The following is a 14,620-nucleotide window of genomic DNA, read 5'->3' on the forward strand; positions in this document are numbered from 1 at the left end:
CTGCTTCTCGTCCCAGCGCGCCTCCAATATTCCACCGTTACTCAAAGCACTCTAGTCTACCCACTTAAATCAAATAATTCCCAACTAACTAGTTAAAGTTGGTGCACGCCTATATCTCAACGATAAACCGAATTATTTTGGTCTAATTGTTTAACCAGTATTTTGCACGGTCAAACATCAAACGTTAAATCAAATAATAAACCAAATAGCCCAAACCAAGCACCTAAAACCAGTATTATGCTATGTCAAACATCAAACATCAAATCAAATACTAAACCGAATTGCTTCGACACAACTATTCAAAAGCAGTATTATGCTATTTCAAACACCAAATGTTATATTTCAAATATATCAGTTCAAACGTTTTAGTTCAGTCACACAATTCATCACTTTAGCTTTATGTTCCCAATTGTTTTTAACGGGTTATATGGTTTAAGCAACCACAAATCCAACAGTTATTCCCAAATTATACAGTTTGGACAGCCACAGACGTCTTAATATACAGTTTTATTATTTTTAATAACTCCTATTCACTATTTTATTTCGTCTGTGATCATTCGCGCACTCATGCATACAACAACACCCAGTGTCCCCCTGACTCTATCCGTATCTAGCCTTCTGATATGTGTCAGTAGCGTAACACTATCTAAAATTTAAGTGGCCATTATGATCCTAGCCATATCTCAGTGGATATGTGCCACAACGTCACACTTTAATCAATTAATCCCTGTATCTCACGGTTCCACCATTTGTGGTCCAGAGATTTCAGTATCTTCCTTGATCCTAGCCATATCTCTCTGAATATGTGTCAAAGGAACAATACTCAATTAAAATTTTGGCGCTCCTCTGATCCTAGCCATATCTCGATGGATATGTGTCAGTAGCCAACGCCCTTAGCCAATAATTCCCTGTGTCTCCAGTTCTCACCCCTGGTGATCCTAGCCTGGAGACTTCAGTATTTTCTCAGAACCTAGCCATATCTCTTCTGGATATGTGTCAGAGAAACAATACTCAACTAAAATTTTGGCGCTCCTCTGATCCTAGCCATATCTCGATGGATATGTGTCAGTAGCCAACGCCCTTAGCCAATAATTCCCTTTATCTCCGAACCTTAGCCGTACCCTCGCAGTTACGGACCTTGCCGGTAGATGTCAGCATTGTCTCCTGAACCTAGCCGTATCCATAGTTACGGACCTTGCCGGTAGATCAATACTCTCTGGTACCATGGTTTAAACATCACATTTATCACAGGTTTGCATGTCACAATATTGTGCTTATCTACTCATAATAGTTTCATAATTTAGTTCACTTACATCAGACAGGTGTTTCACAAAATTAATTTGGATAAAGCCAATGTGCAGATCTTTGGTTATTTAACAATAGGTATCTGCTTACCTTTTTAGAAGCCCGGGCAGTTTGTGAAACACACGGTTCGATGAAAGAGGTGACCAAATGGGCCGGACATTTACCCAGCGAAGTCCCTTCTACCAGATCACGTCGGGGTCACCAATTGTCAAAGTCGCGTCAATTTAAATCTGGTATTAGGAACAAAAGAGGTCAACACGACTTCTAAGATATACTAGTTATTTTAATTAATGCAAAAACCTTCAATGGTAAATATGATGTTTCGTATATACGGGCTCTTTGAAATACCTCGCAGGGCACTTCAGAGAACTAAAGACATTGTTCCAGATCCAATACTCAAATACTCTGACAGAGGGAATTTCCCACTTCTCTGCTGGCCAATTAGAGTAAAGACTTGAGCGTGGTTTAAACTTACTCAGCCAATCCATTGATGCACCCCTGTTGCCAGCCTCTTCTATTACCAGGCATACGTTCCTCATAACAACCTGTCATAGTGAGAAGAGCCAGCTCCCTTAGACATCATTCCTACGTCCAAGGAAGGTTCACAGATCACAAAGAACCAGTATAGTCTAGCATTTGAAGACACAATCCTTATCTCATTCTACCCCCTAAAACAGCTCTTCACATCAATCACAGCCTCCCAGGTGTCACAGCCTACATTAGCCAAGTCAAGAATGCATTCTTTCTAAGTTAGTCATCCCATCAATTTAGGAGAATAATAAATCCCCAATAGTTACATCACATTATAAATATGGTGGAAACTCCCACTAGTCCATGCCTCCACCAATACAATGCTTTTAGATTATGGGAAGTAGTGAACAAGTGCACACTTCAGGAGAAAGGAGATATTATTGGGACACACTCAGATGCTCTATTAATCAACCACATTGGTCTACCACAAGGCTTCCTTGGTTCAAACTGTCAGATTATTTTTATAATGTTGTTTGTAGTATAGAGATAATGATGTTTTTGATTATCAATGTTATGATATTGATTATGATGTAGAGTATTGTTATGATGTTGTTGGTAGTATATAGATAATGATGTTATTGATTACAAAAATGTGAGGGGTGTATTCAGTTTTGTGAGATACTGTATGTTAGAGCAGGAGTAGGGTGCATTGCGCACGATGAGACAGCCTATAGGGAGGAGGTCAGAGACCTGGCCGTGTGGTGCCAGGACAACAACCTCTCCCTCAACGTGACCAAGACAAAGGAGATGATTGTGGACTACAGGAAAAAAAAGAGGACTGAGCACGCCCCCATTCTCATCGACGGGGCTGTAGTGGAACAGGTTGAGAGCTTCAAGTTCCTTGGTGTCCACATAACCAACGAACTATCATGGTCCAAACACACCAAGACAGTCGTGAAGAGGGCACACTGAAAAGATTTGGCATGGGTCCTCAGATCCTCAAAAAATTATACAGCTGCACCATCGAGAGCATCCTGACTGGTTGCATCACCGCCTGGTATGGCAACTGCTTGGCCTCCGACCGCAAGGCACTACAGAGGGTAGTGCGTACGGCCCAGTACATCACTGGGGCCAAGTTTCCTGCCATCCAGGACCTCTATACCAGGCGGTGTCAGAGGAAGGCCCTCAAAATTGTCAAAGACTCCAGCCACCCTAGTCATAGACTGTTCTCTCTGCTACCGCACGGCAAGCGGTACCGGAGTGCCAAGTCTAGGTCCAAAAGACTTCTCAACAGCTTCTACCCCCAAGCCATAAGACTCCTGAACAGCTATGGCTACCCAGACTATTTGCACTGCCCCCCCACCCCATCCTTTTTACGCTGCTGCTACTCTGTTAATTATTTATGCATAGTCACTTTAATTCTACCCACATGTACATATTACTTCAACTACCTCAACTAGCCGGTGCCCCCGCACATTGACTCTGCACCGGTACCCCCCTGTATATAAAGCCTCCCTACTGTTATTTTATTTTATTTCTGCTCTTTTTTTCTCAACACTTTTTTTGTTGTTGTTTTATTTTTAAAAATAAATGCACTGTTGGTTAAGGGCTGTAAGTAAGCATTTCACTGTAATGTCTGCACCTGTTGTATTCGGCGCATGTGACCAATACAATTTGATTTGAGTAGGGGGGGTAGAAGTTAGAGGTCTGTTACCTGAGTCAAGATCAACAGGCGAGAGAGAGAGAGAGAGAGAGAGAGAGAGAGAGAGAGAGAGAGAGAGAGAGAGAGAGAGAGAGAGAGAGAGAGAGAGAGAGAGAGAGAGAGAGAGAGAGAGAGAGAGAGAGAGAGAGAGAGAGATGACTTCTAACCAGTGATGTCATCACAACCAGTAACCACTTTTGGTCCGGTTCAGCTTGACCTCTGACCTCTGAAATGAATGATTTCAAAAACAGACAAAAGCAAAGGTATTAAATTATATATAAACTCATCTGCAAAGAGTGTTACACATTTCCATGGAAAGGGAATGTACTCTAAATGACCAAAAGTATGTGGACACCTGCTTGTCAAACATCTCATTCCAAAATCATGACCATTAGTATGAAGTTGGTCCCCCCTTTGCTGCTATAACAGCCTCCACTCTTCTGGGAAGGCTTTCCACTAGATGTTAGAACATTGCTGCGGGGACCTGCTTCCATTCAGCCACAAGAGCATTAGTGAGGTAATGTTAAATATACATTGCTCCGTGGATTTTTTCAGTTGGACTGCCAGATGGTGAAGCGTGATTCATCACTCCAGAGAACGCGTTTTCAATGCTCCAGAGTCCAATGGCGGCGGGCTTTACACCACTCCAGCCGATGCTTGGCATTGCTCATGGTGATCTTAGGCATTTGTTCGGTTGCTCAACCATGGAAAGCCATTTCATGAAGATCCCGACTAACAGTTATTGTGCTGACGTTGCTTCCAGAGGCAGTTTGGAACTCGTAGTGAGTGTTGCAACCGAGGACAGACGGTTTTTACACGCTACCCTCTTCAGCACTCATCGGTCCCGTTCTGTGAGCTTGTGTGGCCTACCACTTCACGCTGAGCCGTTGTTGCTCCTAGACGTTTCCCTTCACAATAACAGAACTTACAGTTGACCTAGGCAGCTCCAGCAGGGCAGAAATTTGACAAACTGACTTGTTGGAAAGGTGGCATCCTGTGACGGTGCCACGTTGAAAGTCAATGAGCTCTTCTGTATGGGCCATTCTACTGCCAATGTTTGTCTATGGAGATTGCATGGCGGTGTGCTCGATTTTAAACACCTGTCAGGAAGGGGTCTGGCTGGAATAGAATCCACTAATTTGAAGGGGTGTCCACATACTTTTGTATCTATAGTGTGTGTACACACGTGTGTTGTTGCATCTTACCAACGATAAGCATATCTTCCCCATTTACATCATGAAAGGTCATGTTGATGTTCATTTAACCTCTGTCTCTATCTCTCTCTCTCTCTCTCTCTCTCTCTCTCTCTCTCTCTCTCTCTCTCTCTCTCTCCCTCTATCTCTCTCTCTCTCTCTCTCTTTCTCCTCTCTCTCTCTCTTTCTCCTCAGATCTCCAGGCTCTAGGCGTCAGTCCACCAGGTAGGTAGAGTATAAATCTACAGTGATTATAGCAGTTCAATATTAGTCAACTTTATTATCCCACATGGAGAAATTCATGTGTCCATACACACCATTCTAAAACCCAATAACAAGTACTGTTTTATGGCACTACTAATACTTGTCAACCACAAAACATTACTGCTGTTAGAACAACAGAAGCACTGTCATAATCTGTCCTCACCACTGTGTTTTCCTCTCTGCTGTTTACAACTGAAGCCTCAGTCAGACTGGTGAATGGGACCAGTTCCTGCTCTGGGACAGTGGAAATCTTCTACAGAAGAGAGTGGTCAGGTCTATGTCCTAGGTTGTGGGGCATGAGAGCGGATAAGGTTGTGTGTAGAGAGCTGGGCTGTGGGAATGTTGTAGCTGAATCTAGAGGACCTCTGGTTGAAGAGGGAAGAAGAGCCACACTATGGAGTATGTGCAGTGGAGATGAGTCTACTATTAGAGAGTGTAACATCCATGGAGGAGGACCTGATGAATGTAATGGTGAATATTATCATCATTTGACCTGTTCAGGTAAGAGACTGGTAGTATTGAGAGATTTAATTTGTACATTATACAAGATTAGCATATATCATGTTTTATGTGTTTTTCATTTCATTTAAAGAGAGGGAGAGATGTTAGATGTATTTAAACATTATATTTGTGTTTGTCATATTCCTTTATGGGAGATGTGCATGGGCAGATCATTGTAGTTCAGATGTTACTGAAGTGAAGCTGCCTGATGGATGTCCAGCTGTTTATTTTCTATAAAGTGAAGTGAACTTATTCCTGTCTCCTGCCTGCATTATTCCCAACCCTGTCCTGAGTGACTAAGAACCCATTTCTACCTCTTACAGTATCAAACATAGCAAACTACAATATTTTATCCAACATATTTGTGTTTAGTCCTTGACAGTGTCATCAACAAAACTGATTGAATGTTCAACCAACTCTTTTTCTCCAGAGTCTGTGCAGCTTGTGGATGGAACTGGTCTCTGCTCTGGGAGACTGGAGGTGAAGTCCAGTCAGTCCTGGGCCTCAGTGTGTGAAGCTGACTTTGACCAGCAGGATGCAGAGGTAGTCTGTGGGGAGCTTGGCTGTGGGGCTCCTGCAGCTCTACAGGGGGGGCTCTATGGAGAAGGTGAGGGTCAGACCTGGGATAAAGAGTTCCAGTGTAAAGGCAATGAGTCCCTTCTCCTGGACTGTGACACCTCAGACAGAAAAAACAACACATGCCTACCTGGTAATGCTGTTGGACTCACCTGCTCAGGTAAGAAACAGTTTGTCACTCAATCAACATTGTTTCTCGCCTGGAGTGAAGAATATGAGAGGCAATATATAGTGGGCTCCAAAATTACTGACACCCCTGTCTGGCAATGCACAAACAATACTTAAAGAAATATAAACAATATAATTATAGAGAGAATCTGAAAATACCAACATGTGAGAAATACTGTAATATATTAATGTTCCAATGGAACCCACCAAAATAATGTAATGATTTAATTAAAAATCAATGTCCTCCATATCAAGGTTTCACAATTAATGGCACCCTTAAAGATTATTGTAAATAACATCTACCAAAATTAAACCAGGAATTAAATTCCACTTATTTAAGTTTATCTAACTCTTAAGGAACTATATTGAGCCATTACATCACTTCCTGTTTCACTAGGGTATAAAAATGAGGTAACACGCATACAATATCTCTTTGTCATCCAACACCATGAAGAAAACAAAAGAACTGGCAGTTCAAAAGAGACAGATGGTCGTAGACCTTCATAAATCTGGTAATGGCTACAAGATGATCCACAAACAATTGAATATACCACTGAGCACTGTCAGGGCAATTATTAAAACATTTAAAAGATATGGAACAGTTGAAAACCTCACGGGTTGTCACGGTTTCGGCCGAGGCTGCCTCTCTCCCTTGTTCGGGCAGGCTTCGGCGTTCGTTGTCTCCGGAATACTAGCTGCCACCGTTGTATGTTTCATGTTCGTTTGCTTTTGTCTGTTTGTTGTCACACCTGTTCTCGTTTAGCGTAATTAGTGTCCTATAAGTTTCTCGTTGTGTTTGTCTAGTGTTGTGTGTTATTGATTTTGGTCTGTCGTGTGTTGGGCTTATTTTCGCCCTTTCGCTCGGTTGAGCTTTCCTCCACTGCGTTGGAGCGTTACGCACCTGTTAGTGCGCTTTTTGCTTATTCGCCTTTGTGCGTATTTTTGCCTTTGGGCAAGTGTTGTCATTTTTCCTGTTTGGAGATTTACTAAAGTTGTTTGGACTATCCTTCGGTGTTCTGCGTTTGATTCCACCACTACACCCACCTACAGCACGCGTGACAGAATAACACACCAATAATGGAATCAGCAGGAGCCGCAGCAGCCCAGACGACGCTGGAGGACCAGGTCCGGGAACAACGGGACCAGATCCTGCAGATGGGGACCGCACTGCAGGAGGTGATCACCACCATCCGAGGCTGGGGAACGCCTCCACCGCCACCCTCCCTGCCAGCACCATCGGCCAGTCCGCCCATTCCCGCACCGGAACCCCTGAGGAGTCCGACTCTCGCTCCCGAGGGCCTACGATGGAACCGCGGCCGGGTGTCAGGGATTCCTTCTCCAGGTGGAGCTGTACCTGGCCACCGTGCACCCGGCGCCCTCGGGACATGAGAGCGTGTCCGCCCTGATCTCCTGCCTTTCCGGGAAGGCATTGGAATGGGCCAACGCGGAGTGGAGGAGGATCGACGCGGACACCATCACGTACGACGAGTTCTCCCGCCGCTTCAGGGCGGTGTTTGACCATCCCCGGAGGGGAAAGCGGCGGGGGAGCGTCTGGTCTTCCTCCGGCAGGGGAGGAGGAGTGCCCAAGAGTTCGCCCTCGAATTCCGTACTCTAGCGGCAGATGCAGGGTGGAATGATCGGGCTCTCGTCGATCACTACAGATGTAGTCTACGAGAGGACGTCCGTCGGGAGCTGGCTTGTAGGGACACCAGCCTCTCGTTCGACCAGTTGGTCGACATGTCCATCAGGCTGGATAACCTACTAGCTACCCGCGGACGTCCCGAGGGGGGTCCGTCCATTTCACCCTCCAGCGCCTCTGAGCAGTGTCCCATGGAGCTCGGGGGCGCTGGCGCTAGAGAGAGGAGGGGTCGGCTTACTAGGGGGTCCATCCCCTGCACCAACTGTGGTCGGGGAGGACACACCGCGGCTAGGTGCTGGGGATGGCCTCCTAGGGGAGAGGACGACAGGTCCCGCACTGGGGATTCCTTCCAGGTGAGTAGGCGCCCCACTCACCCAGAGCTCTCTGTTGCTCTCTGTAGCACCTCATTCCCAGCATAAGGCGCTGGTAGATTCAGGCGCGGCTGGGAATTTTATTGATAAGAAGTTTTGTTTAGCTTTAGGGATTCCCCTTCTTCCTGTTGATGTCCCTTTCCCCGTTCATGCCCTAGATAGCCGTCCGTTGGGTGCGGGCTTGATCAGGGAGGTCACTGCGCCACTTAGGATGTGTGCGCAGGGGGTCATCAGGAGATGATTCAGCTATTTCTGATTGACTCTCCTGCGTATCCGGTGGTGCTGGGCATGCCCTGGTTGAGTACCCATAACCCATCTATTTCGTGGCAGGAGAGGGCTCTGATGGAGTGGTCTGCCCAGTGTGTGGGTAGATGTTTAGGCGTTTCCGTAGGGGCTACCTCGGTGGAGAGTCCAAACCAGGTGCCCGCATTGCACGTTCCCCCTGAGTATGGGGATTTGGCTATTGCGTTTAGTAAGTCGAGGGCGACGCAGTTGCCGCCCCATAGGCAGGGAGATTGTGCGATAGACCTCCAGGCAGGAGCTGCGCTCCCCACGGAGCCATGTGTATCCTCTGTCTCAGGAGGAGAAGAAAGCTATGGATACTTACATAGACGAATCTCTGAGACAAGGATACATACGGCCTTCCACTTCCCCTGCGTCCTCGAGTTTCTTTTTTGTGAAGAAGAAGGATGGTGGTTTACGCCCGTGCATCGATTACCGTGGTCTCAATCAGATCACGGTGAAGTACAGTTATCCACTCCCGCTGATTGCGACCATGACTGAGTCCTTGCATGGGGCGCGTTTCTTCACTAAATTAGATCTCAGGAGCGCGTACAACTTGGTACGCATCAGGGAGGGCGATGAATGGAAGACAGCCTTTAGTACCACCTCGGGCCATTACGAGTATCTTGTCATGCCATACGGGTTGATGAACGCTCCGTCAGTTTTCCAATCATTCGTGGATGAGATCTTCAGGGACATGCAGGGGCAGGGGGTCGTGGTGTACATAGATGACATTCTCGTGTACTCGCCTACCCGTGTCGAGCATGTGGCCCTGGTGCGCAGAGTGTTGCGGAGGCTGGTGGAGCACGACCTGTATGTTAAGGCAGAGAAGTGTCTGTTTTTCCAGGAGTCGGTCTCCTTTTTGGGGTATCAGTTGTCTGCGTCAGGGGGTGAAGATGGAGGTAGACCGGGTGTCAGCCGTGCGTAATTGGCAAACACCAACCACTGTGAAGGAGGTGCAGCAGTTTTTGGGGTTTGCGAATTACTACCGGAGGTTTATCCGGGGGTTTTGGACAGGTGGCAGCTCCCATCACGTCTCTCTTGAAGGGGGGCCCGGTGCGTCTGCAGTGGTCTGCCGAGGCGGACAGGGCATTTGGGAGGCTGAAGGACCTGTTTACCTCGACTCCAGTGCTGGCGCATCCGGATCCCTCTTTACCATTTCAGGTAGAGGTGGACGCGTCTGAGGCCGGTATTGGAGCCGTGCTTTCACAACGGTCAGGCGCGCCACCTAAACTCCGCCCCTGTGCCTTCTATTCCAAGAAGCTCAGTCCGGCGGAGCGAAACTATGACGTAGGGGACAGGGAGCTGTTAGCCGTGGTACAGGCCCAAGGTGTGGAGGCACTGGCTTGAGGGGGCTCAACACCCTTTCCTCATTTTGACGGACCACCGTAACCTGGAGTACATCCGGGCAGCGAGGAGGCTAAACCCTCGGCAGGCTAGATGGAATATGTTCTTGACCCGGTTTACATTTAAGATCACGTACATCCCTGGGTCACAGAACGGTAAGGCAGATGCGCTGTCTCGGCGGTATGACACGGAGGAGAGGTCCGTGGAGCCCACTCCCATACTGCCGGAGTCGTGTCTGGTGGCACCGGTAGTGTGGGAGGTCGATGCTGAGCTCGAGCGGGCGTTACGCACCGACCCTAGTCCACCACAATGCCCGGAGGGTCGGAAGTATGTTCCGCTCGAGGTTCGGGATCGATTGATCTATTGGGCTCACACGTCACCCTCCTCTGGACACCCGGGTATCGGCCGGACAGTGCACTGTCTTAGTGCCAAGTACTGGTGGCCCACGTTGGCAAGGGATGTGAGGGTTTATGTTTCCTCCTGCTCGGTGTGCGCCCAGTGTAAGGCGCCTAGACATCTGCCTAGGGGTAAGTTACTACCCCTGCCCGTTCCACAACGACCATGGTCCCACCTCTCGGTGGATTTCCTTACTGACCTTCCTCCTTCACAGGGGAATACCACTATACTGGTCGTTGTGGACCGGTTTTCTAAGGCCTGTCGTTTGCTCCCCATGCCGGGCCTTCCTACCGCCCTGCAAACTGCCGAAGCCCTATTCACCCATGTGTTCCGGCACTACGGGGTACCCGAGGATATTGTGTCTGATCGAGGTCCCCAATTTACCTCCAGAGTCTGGAGAGCTTTTATGGAGCGGTTGGGGGTCTCGGTGAGCCTCACCTCGGGTTACCACCCGGAGAGTAATGGGCAGGTGGAACGTGTGAACCAGGATGTGGGTAGGTTTCTTAGAACATACTGCCAGGACCGGCCGGAGGAGTGGGCAAGGTACGTTCCCTGGGCCGAAATGGCCCAGAATTCCCTACGCCATTCCTCCACTAACCTAACCCCTTTCCAATGTGTGTTAGGGTACCAGCCGGTTCTGGCACCTTGGCAGCAGAGCCAGATCGAGGCTCCTGCGGTGGATGAGTGGGCGCGGCGCTCGGAGGGAGACATGGAACGCTGCACACGTCCACCTGCAGCGGGCCCTCCGACGTCATAAGGCGAGCGCCGATCTCCACCGCAGTGAGGGACCGGTGTACGCACCTGGTGATCGAGTCTGGCTCTCTACCAGAAACCTGCCCCTCCGCCTGCCCTGTCGGAAACTGGGTCGGCGGTTTGTAGGGCCATTTAAAGTCCTGGGAAGGTTGAACGAGGTGTGTTATAAATTACAACTACCTGTTGAATATAAAAGTATTAACCCCTCGTTCCATGTGTCCCTTCTCAGGCCGGTGGTAGCTGGCCCACTCCAAGAAAGTGAGATCAGGGAGACTCCTCCGCCCCCATTGGACATCGAGGGGCACCGGCGTACTCCGTGAGGTCCATCTTGGATTCGAGACGTCGGATGGGGGGTCTCCAGTATCTAGTGGAGTGGGAGGGGTACGGTCCGGAGGAGCGGTGCTGGGTGCCGAGGAGAGACATTTTGGACCCGTCTCTCCTGACGGAATTCCATCGTGGGCACCCGACGCACCCTGCTCCGCGTCCTCCGGGTCGCCCCCGAGGCCGGAGTCGGCGCACGTCTGGAGCCGCGCGTCAAGGGGGGTACTGTCACGGTTTCGGCCGAGGCTGCCTCTCTCCCTTGTTCGGGCAGGCTTCGGCGTTCGTTGTCTCCGGAATACTAGCTGCCACCTTTGTATGTTTCATGTTCGTTTGCTTTTGTCTGTTTGTTGTCACACCTGTTCTCGTTTAGCGTAATTAGTGTCCTATAAGTTTCTCGTTGTGTTTGTCTAGTGTTGTGTGTTATTGATTTTGGTCTGTCGTGTGTTGGGCTTATTTTCGCCCTTTCGCTCGGTTGAGCTTTCCTCCACTGCGTTGGAGCATTACGCACCTGTTAGTGCGCTTTTTGCTTATTCGCCTTTGTGCGTATTTTTGCCTTTGGGCAAGGGTTGTCATTTTTCCTGTTTGGAGATTTACTAAAGTTGTTTGGACTATCCTTCTGTGTTCTGCGTTTGATTCCACCACTACACCCACCTACAGCACGCGTGACACGGGTAGAGGACACAAATGCATTTTGCCCCCCAGGATAGGGAGGAGGATGGTGAGAGAAGCAACAAAATCCCCAAGAATCACTGTGAAAGAATTGCAGGCCTTGGTGGCGTCTTGGGGTCACCAGGTTTCAAAAAGCACCATCAGACGCCACCTCCACAACCACAGGCTCTTTGGAAGGTTTGCCAGAAGAAAGCACTTTCTGACCCCAAGACACAGATGCAAGCGCTTGGAGTTTGCCAAACTTAATTTAAATTATGACTGGAAGAAGGTGCTCTGGTCAGATGAGACCAAAATTGAACGTTTTGGTCAGATACAGCATCGACATGTTTGGCGTCGAAACAGAGATGCATACAAGGAGTCACCTCATACCCACGGTGAAATATGGTGGTGGGTCAGTGATGATTTGGGGCTGTTTTAATTCCAGAGGTCCAGGGGCACTGGTTAAGATTGATGGCATAATGAATTCCACCAATTATCAGGCAATTTTGGCTGACAATCTGGTTTTCTCTGCCAGAAGGCTGGGACTTGGCCGTAGGTGGAGTTTCCAACAAGACAATGACCCAAAACATACCTCAAGATTCACACAGAAATGGTTCTGTGACAACAAAATCAATGTTCTGCCAAGGCTATCTCAGTCGCCGGACCTCAATCCAATCAAAAATGTGTGGGCTGAGTTGAAGAGGGCAGTAATAAGTGCAAACCCAAGAATGTGAAGGATCTTGAAAGGATCTGCATAGAGGAATGGTCCAAAATCCCTCCAAATATGTTCCTTAACCTTGTCAAACATTACAGGAAAAGACTCCATGCTGTTATCCTTGCCAGAGGTGGTTGCACTAAGTACTAAATGAGGAGTGCCAATAATTATGAAACCTTGATTTTGGTTACATTTATTTTGTATTAAATAATTGTATGATTTTGGTTGGTTCCATTGAAACATTAATAAAGTACAGTATTGTTTATATTTTTAAAGTATTGTTTGTGCAGTCAGGGGTACCAGTAATTTTGGAGCCGACTGTAGGTGTGTTTTAGTGAGAAAATAGTAAGATTACTGTCTCTCTCTCTTCTTTTCTCAGAGCCTGATGATGTGAGGCTGGTGGGAGGAGGCAGTCGCTGTGCTGGTGGAGTGGAGTGGTACGACCAGGGAGAGTGGAGGACTGTGGGAGCTGATGACTGGATCAAGGAGGCTGTAGCTGCAGTAGTGTGTAGACAGCTGGGTTGTGGCTCCACTGTTTCAGTACTAGCTGGAAACACCACTATAGGGTTTAGAGTTCACTGTTCTGGGTCTGAGCCTTCACTGAGGGAGTGTGGCAGAATTTATGATCTCCCTCCTGGACTCACAATGATCTGCTCAGGTAATAACAAGATACACTGTATGGCCAAATGTATGTGGACATTAGTGGATTCGGCTATTTCAGCCATACCTGTTGCTGACAGGTGTATAAAATTGAGCACACAGCCATACAATCCATAGACCACCATTGGTAGTAGAATGGCTGAAGAGCTCAGTGACTTTCAACGTGGCGTCTAGGAGCAACAGCGGCTCAGCCGTGAAGTGGTAGGCCACACAAGCTCACAGAACGGACCGCTGAAGCGCGTAGAGAGTCAAAATTATCCTCGGTTGCAACACTCACTACCGAGTTCCACATTCTTTTGGCCATGTATAAAATCTCCTTCCTGGACTCACAGTGATCTGCTCAGGAAATATCAAGATATTTAAATTATATTCAACTGATTTCCATCATTCATTCAACTTCCTCTGCCCCTCTCACGATGACTGTTTAGCTTGTCAGTCTGCTTTGCAAAATACATCACTCAGTCAAGTAGGAATCAAATACAACTTAAATATCCCAGAATGCTTTTGTATTTGTTACAGATCTCCTGGTCCAGCCTGATATCTTCCTGACTGACTCAATGGGAGGGGTCTCCAGGGGCCATCAGGGGCCCGAGGTGTTCAGGGGCTACAACTTCACCATCACCTGCTCCACTCAGCCACAGTACCCAGGAGGCTCCTTCCTCCTCACGTTCACCGGCTCCAACAGAACCCAGACCCAACCAGCTGTCAATCACTCTGCTGCCTTCCTCTTCCCTGCTGCTGATGACTCCCACCAAGGGAACTACAGCTGTGTTTATGACAATTATGTTTTCTCTCAGAACTTCTCCTCTGAGAGTGAGCTCCTCAACCTCACCGTCACAGGTAACTGAACATGATCCAGACTTATAACTTTGTCATTGACAGATTTCCCACAGATCTATGTGATGATGATCAGTCCCCTCATCAAAGGTGTTTCTGTTTTCAGCCTCTCCTCTGCCAGCCTTCATCATCAGACACGTTGTTGTGCTGCTGATCCTACTGACAGCCATCACCACCTTCTACCTGTACTACAAGGTAAAGACATTTACTCAGACGTTACAAGTCATTTAAATGTTTGTGTCTTTGAGCAGGGTTCAGATTCTATATTCGTCTATATCTGTGTTTAAGGTGTGTGATTAACCAGATGTGTATCTTTGACTTATGTTGCACTATCTTGGGTTTGTTCTTCTGTACTGAGAACGAGAGACGCGCGCACACACAGAGAACGAGAGACGCGCACACACAGAGAACGAGAGACCGGGATTTTAATAATAGCTGAAAAGTTCAGAATTAGTTTATCTTTCTAGAACC

The 14,620-nt window shown here is 47.8% G+C and overlaps 1 protein-coding gene across 1 annotated transcript in view; it reads left to right on the forward strand.

Annotated features, from left to right (window-relative positions):
- Positions 1-14,160, forward strand: part of LOC121565609 (deleted in malignant brain tumors 1 protein-like) — a 142,620-nt gene extending 128,460 nt beyond the window's left edge. The window contains exons 2-4 of the mRNA XM_045214360.1: positions 5,867-6,172; positions 13,032-13,310; positions 13,832-14,160. Coding sequence (XP_045070295.1) covers positions 5,867-6,172; positions 13,032-13,310; positions 13,832-14,160 — 914 coding nt within the window. The remainder of the gene's footprint in view (positions 1-5,866; positions 6,173-13,031; positions 13,311-13,831) is intronic.
- The last annotated feature ends 460 nt before the right edge of the window (positions 14,161-14,620 follow it).

The sequence above is a fragment of the Coregonus clupeaformis genome, unplaced genomic scaffold (assembly GCF_020615455.1).
Source record: "Coregonus clupeaformis isolate EN_2021a unplaced genomic scaffold, ASM2061545v1 scaf0243, whole genome shotgun sequence".
Classification (NCBI taxonomy): Eukaryota; Metazoa; Chordata; class Actinopteri; order Salmoniformes; family Salmonidae; genus Coregonus; species Coregonus clupeaformis.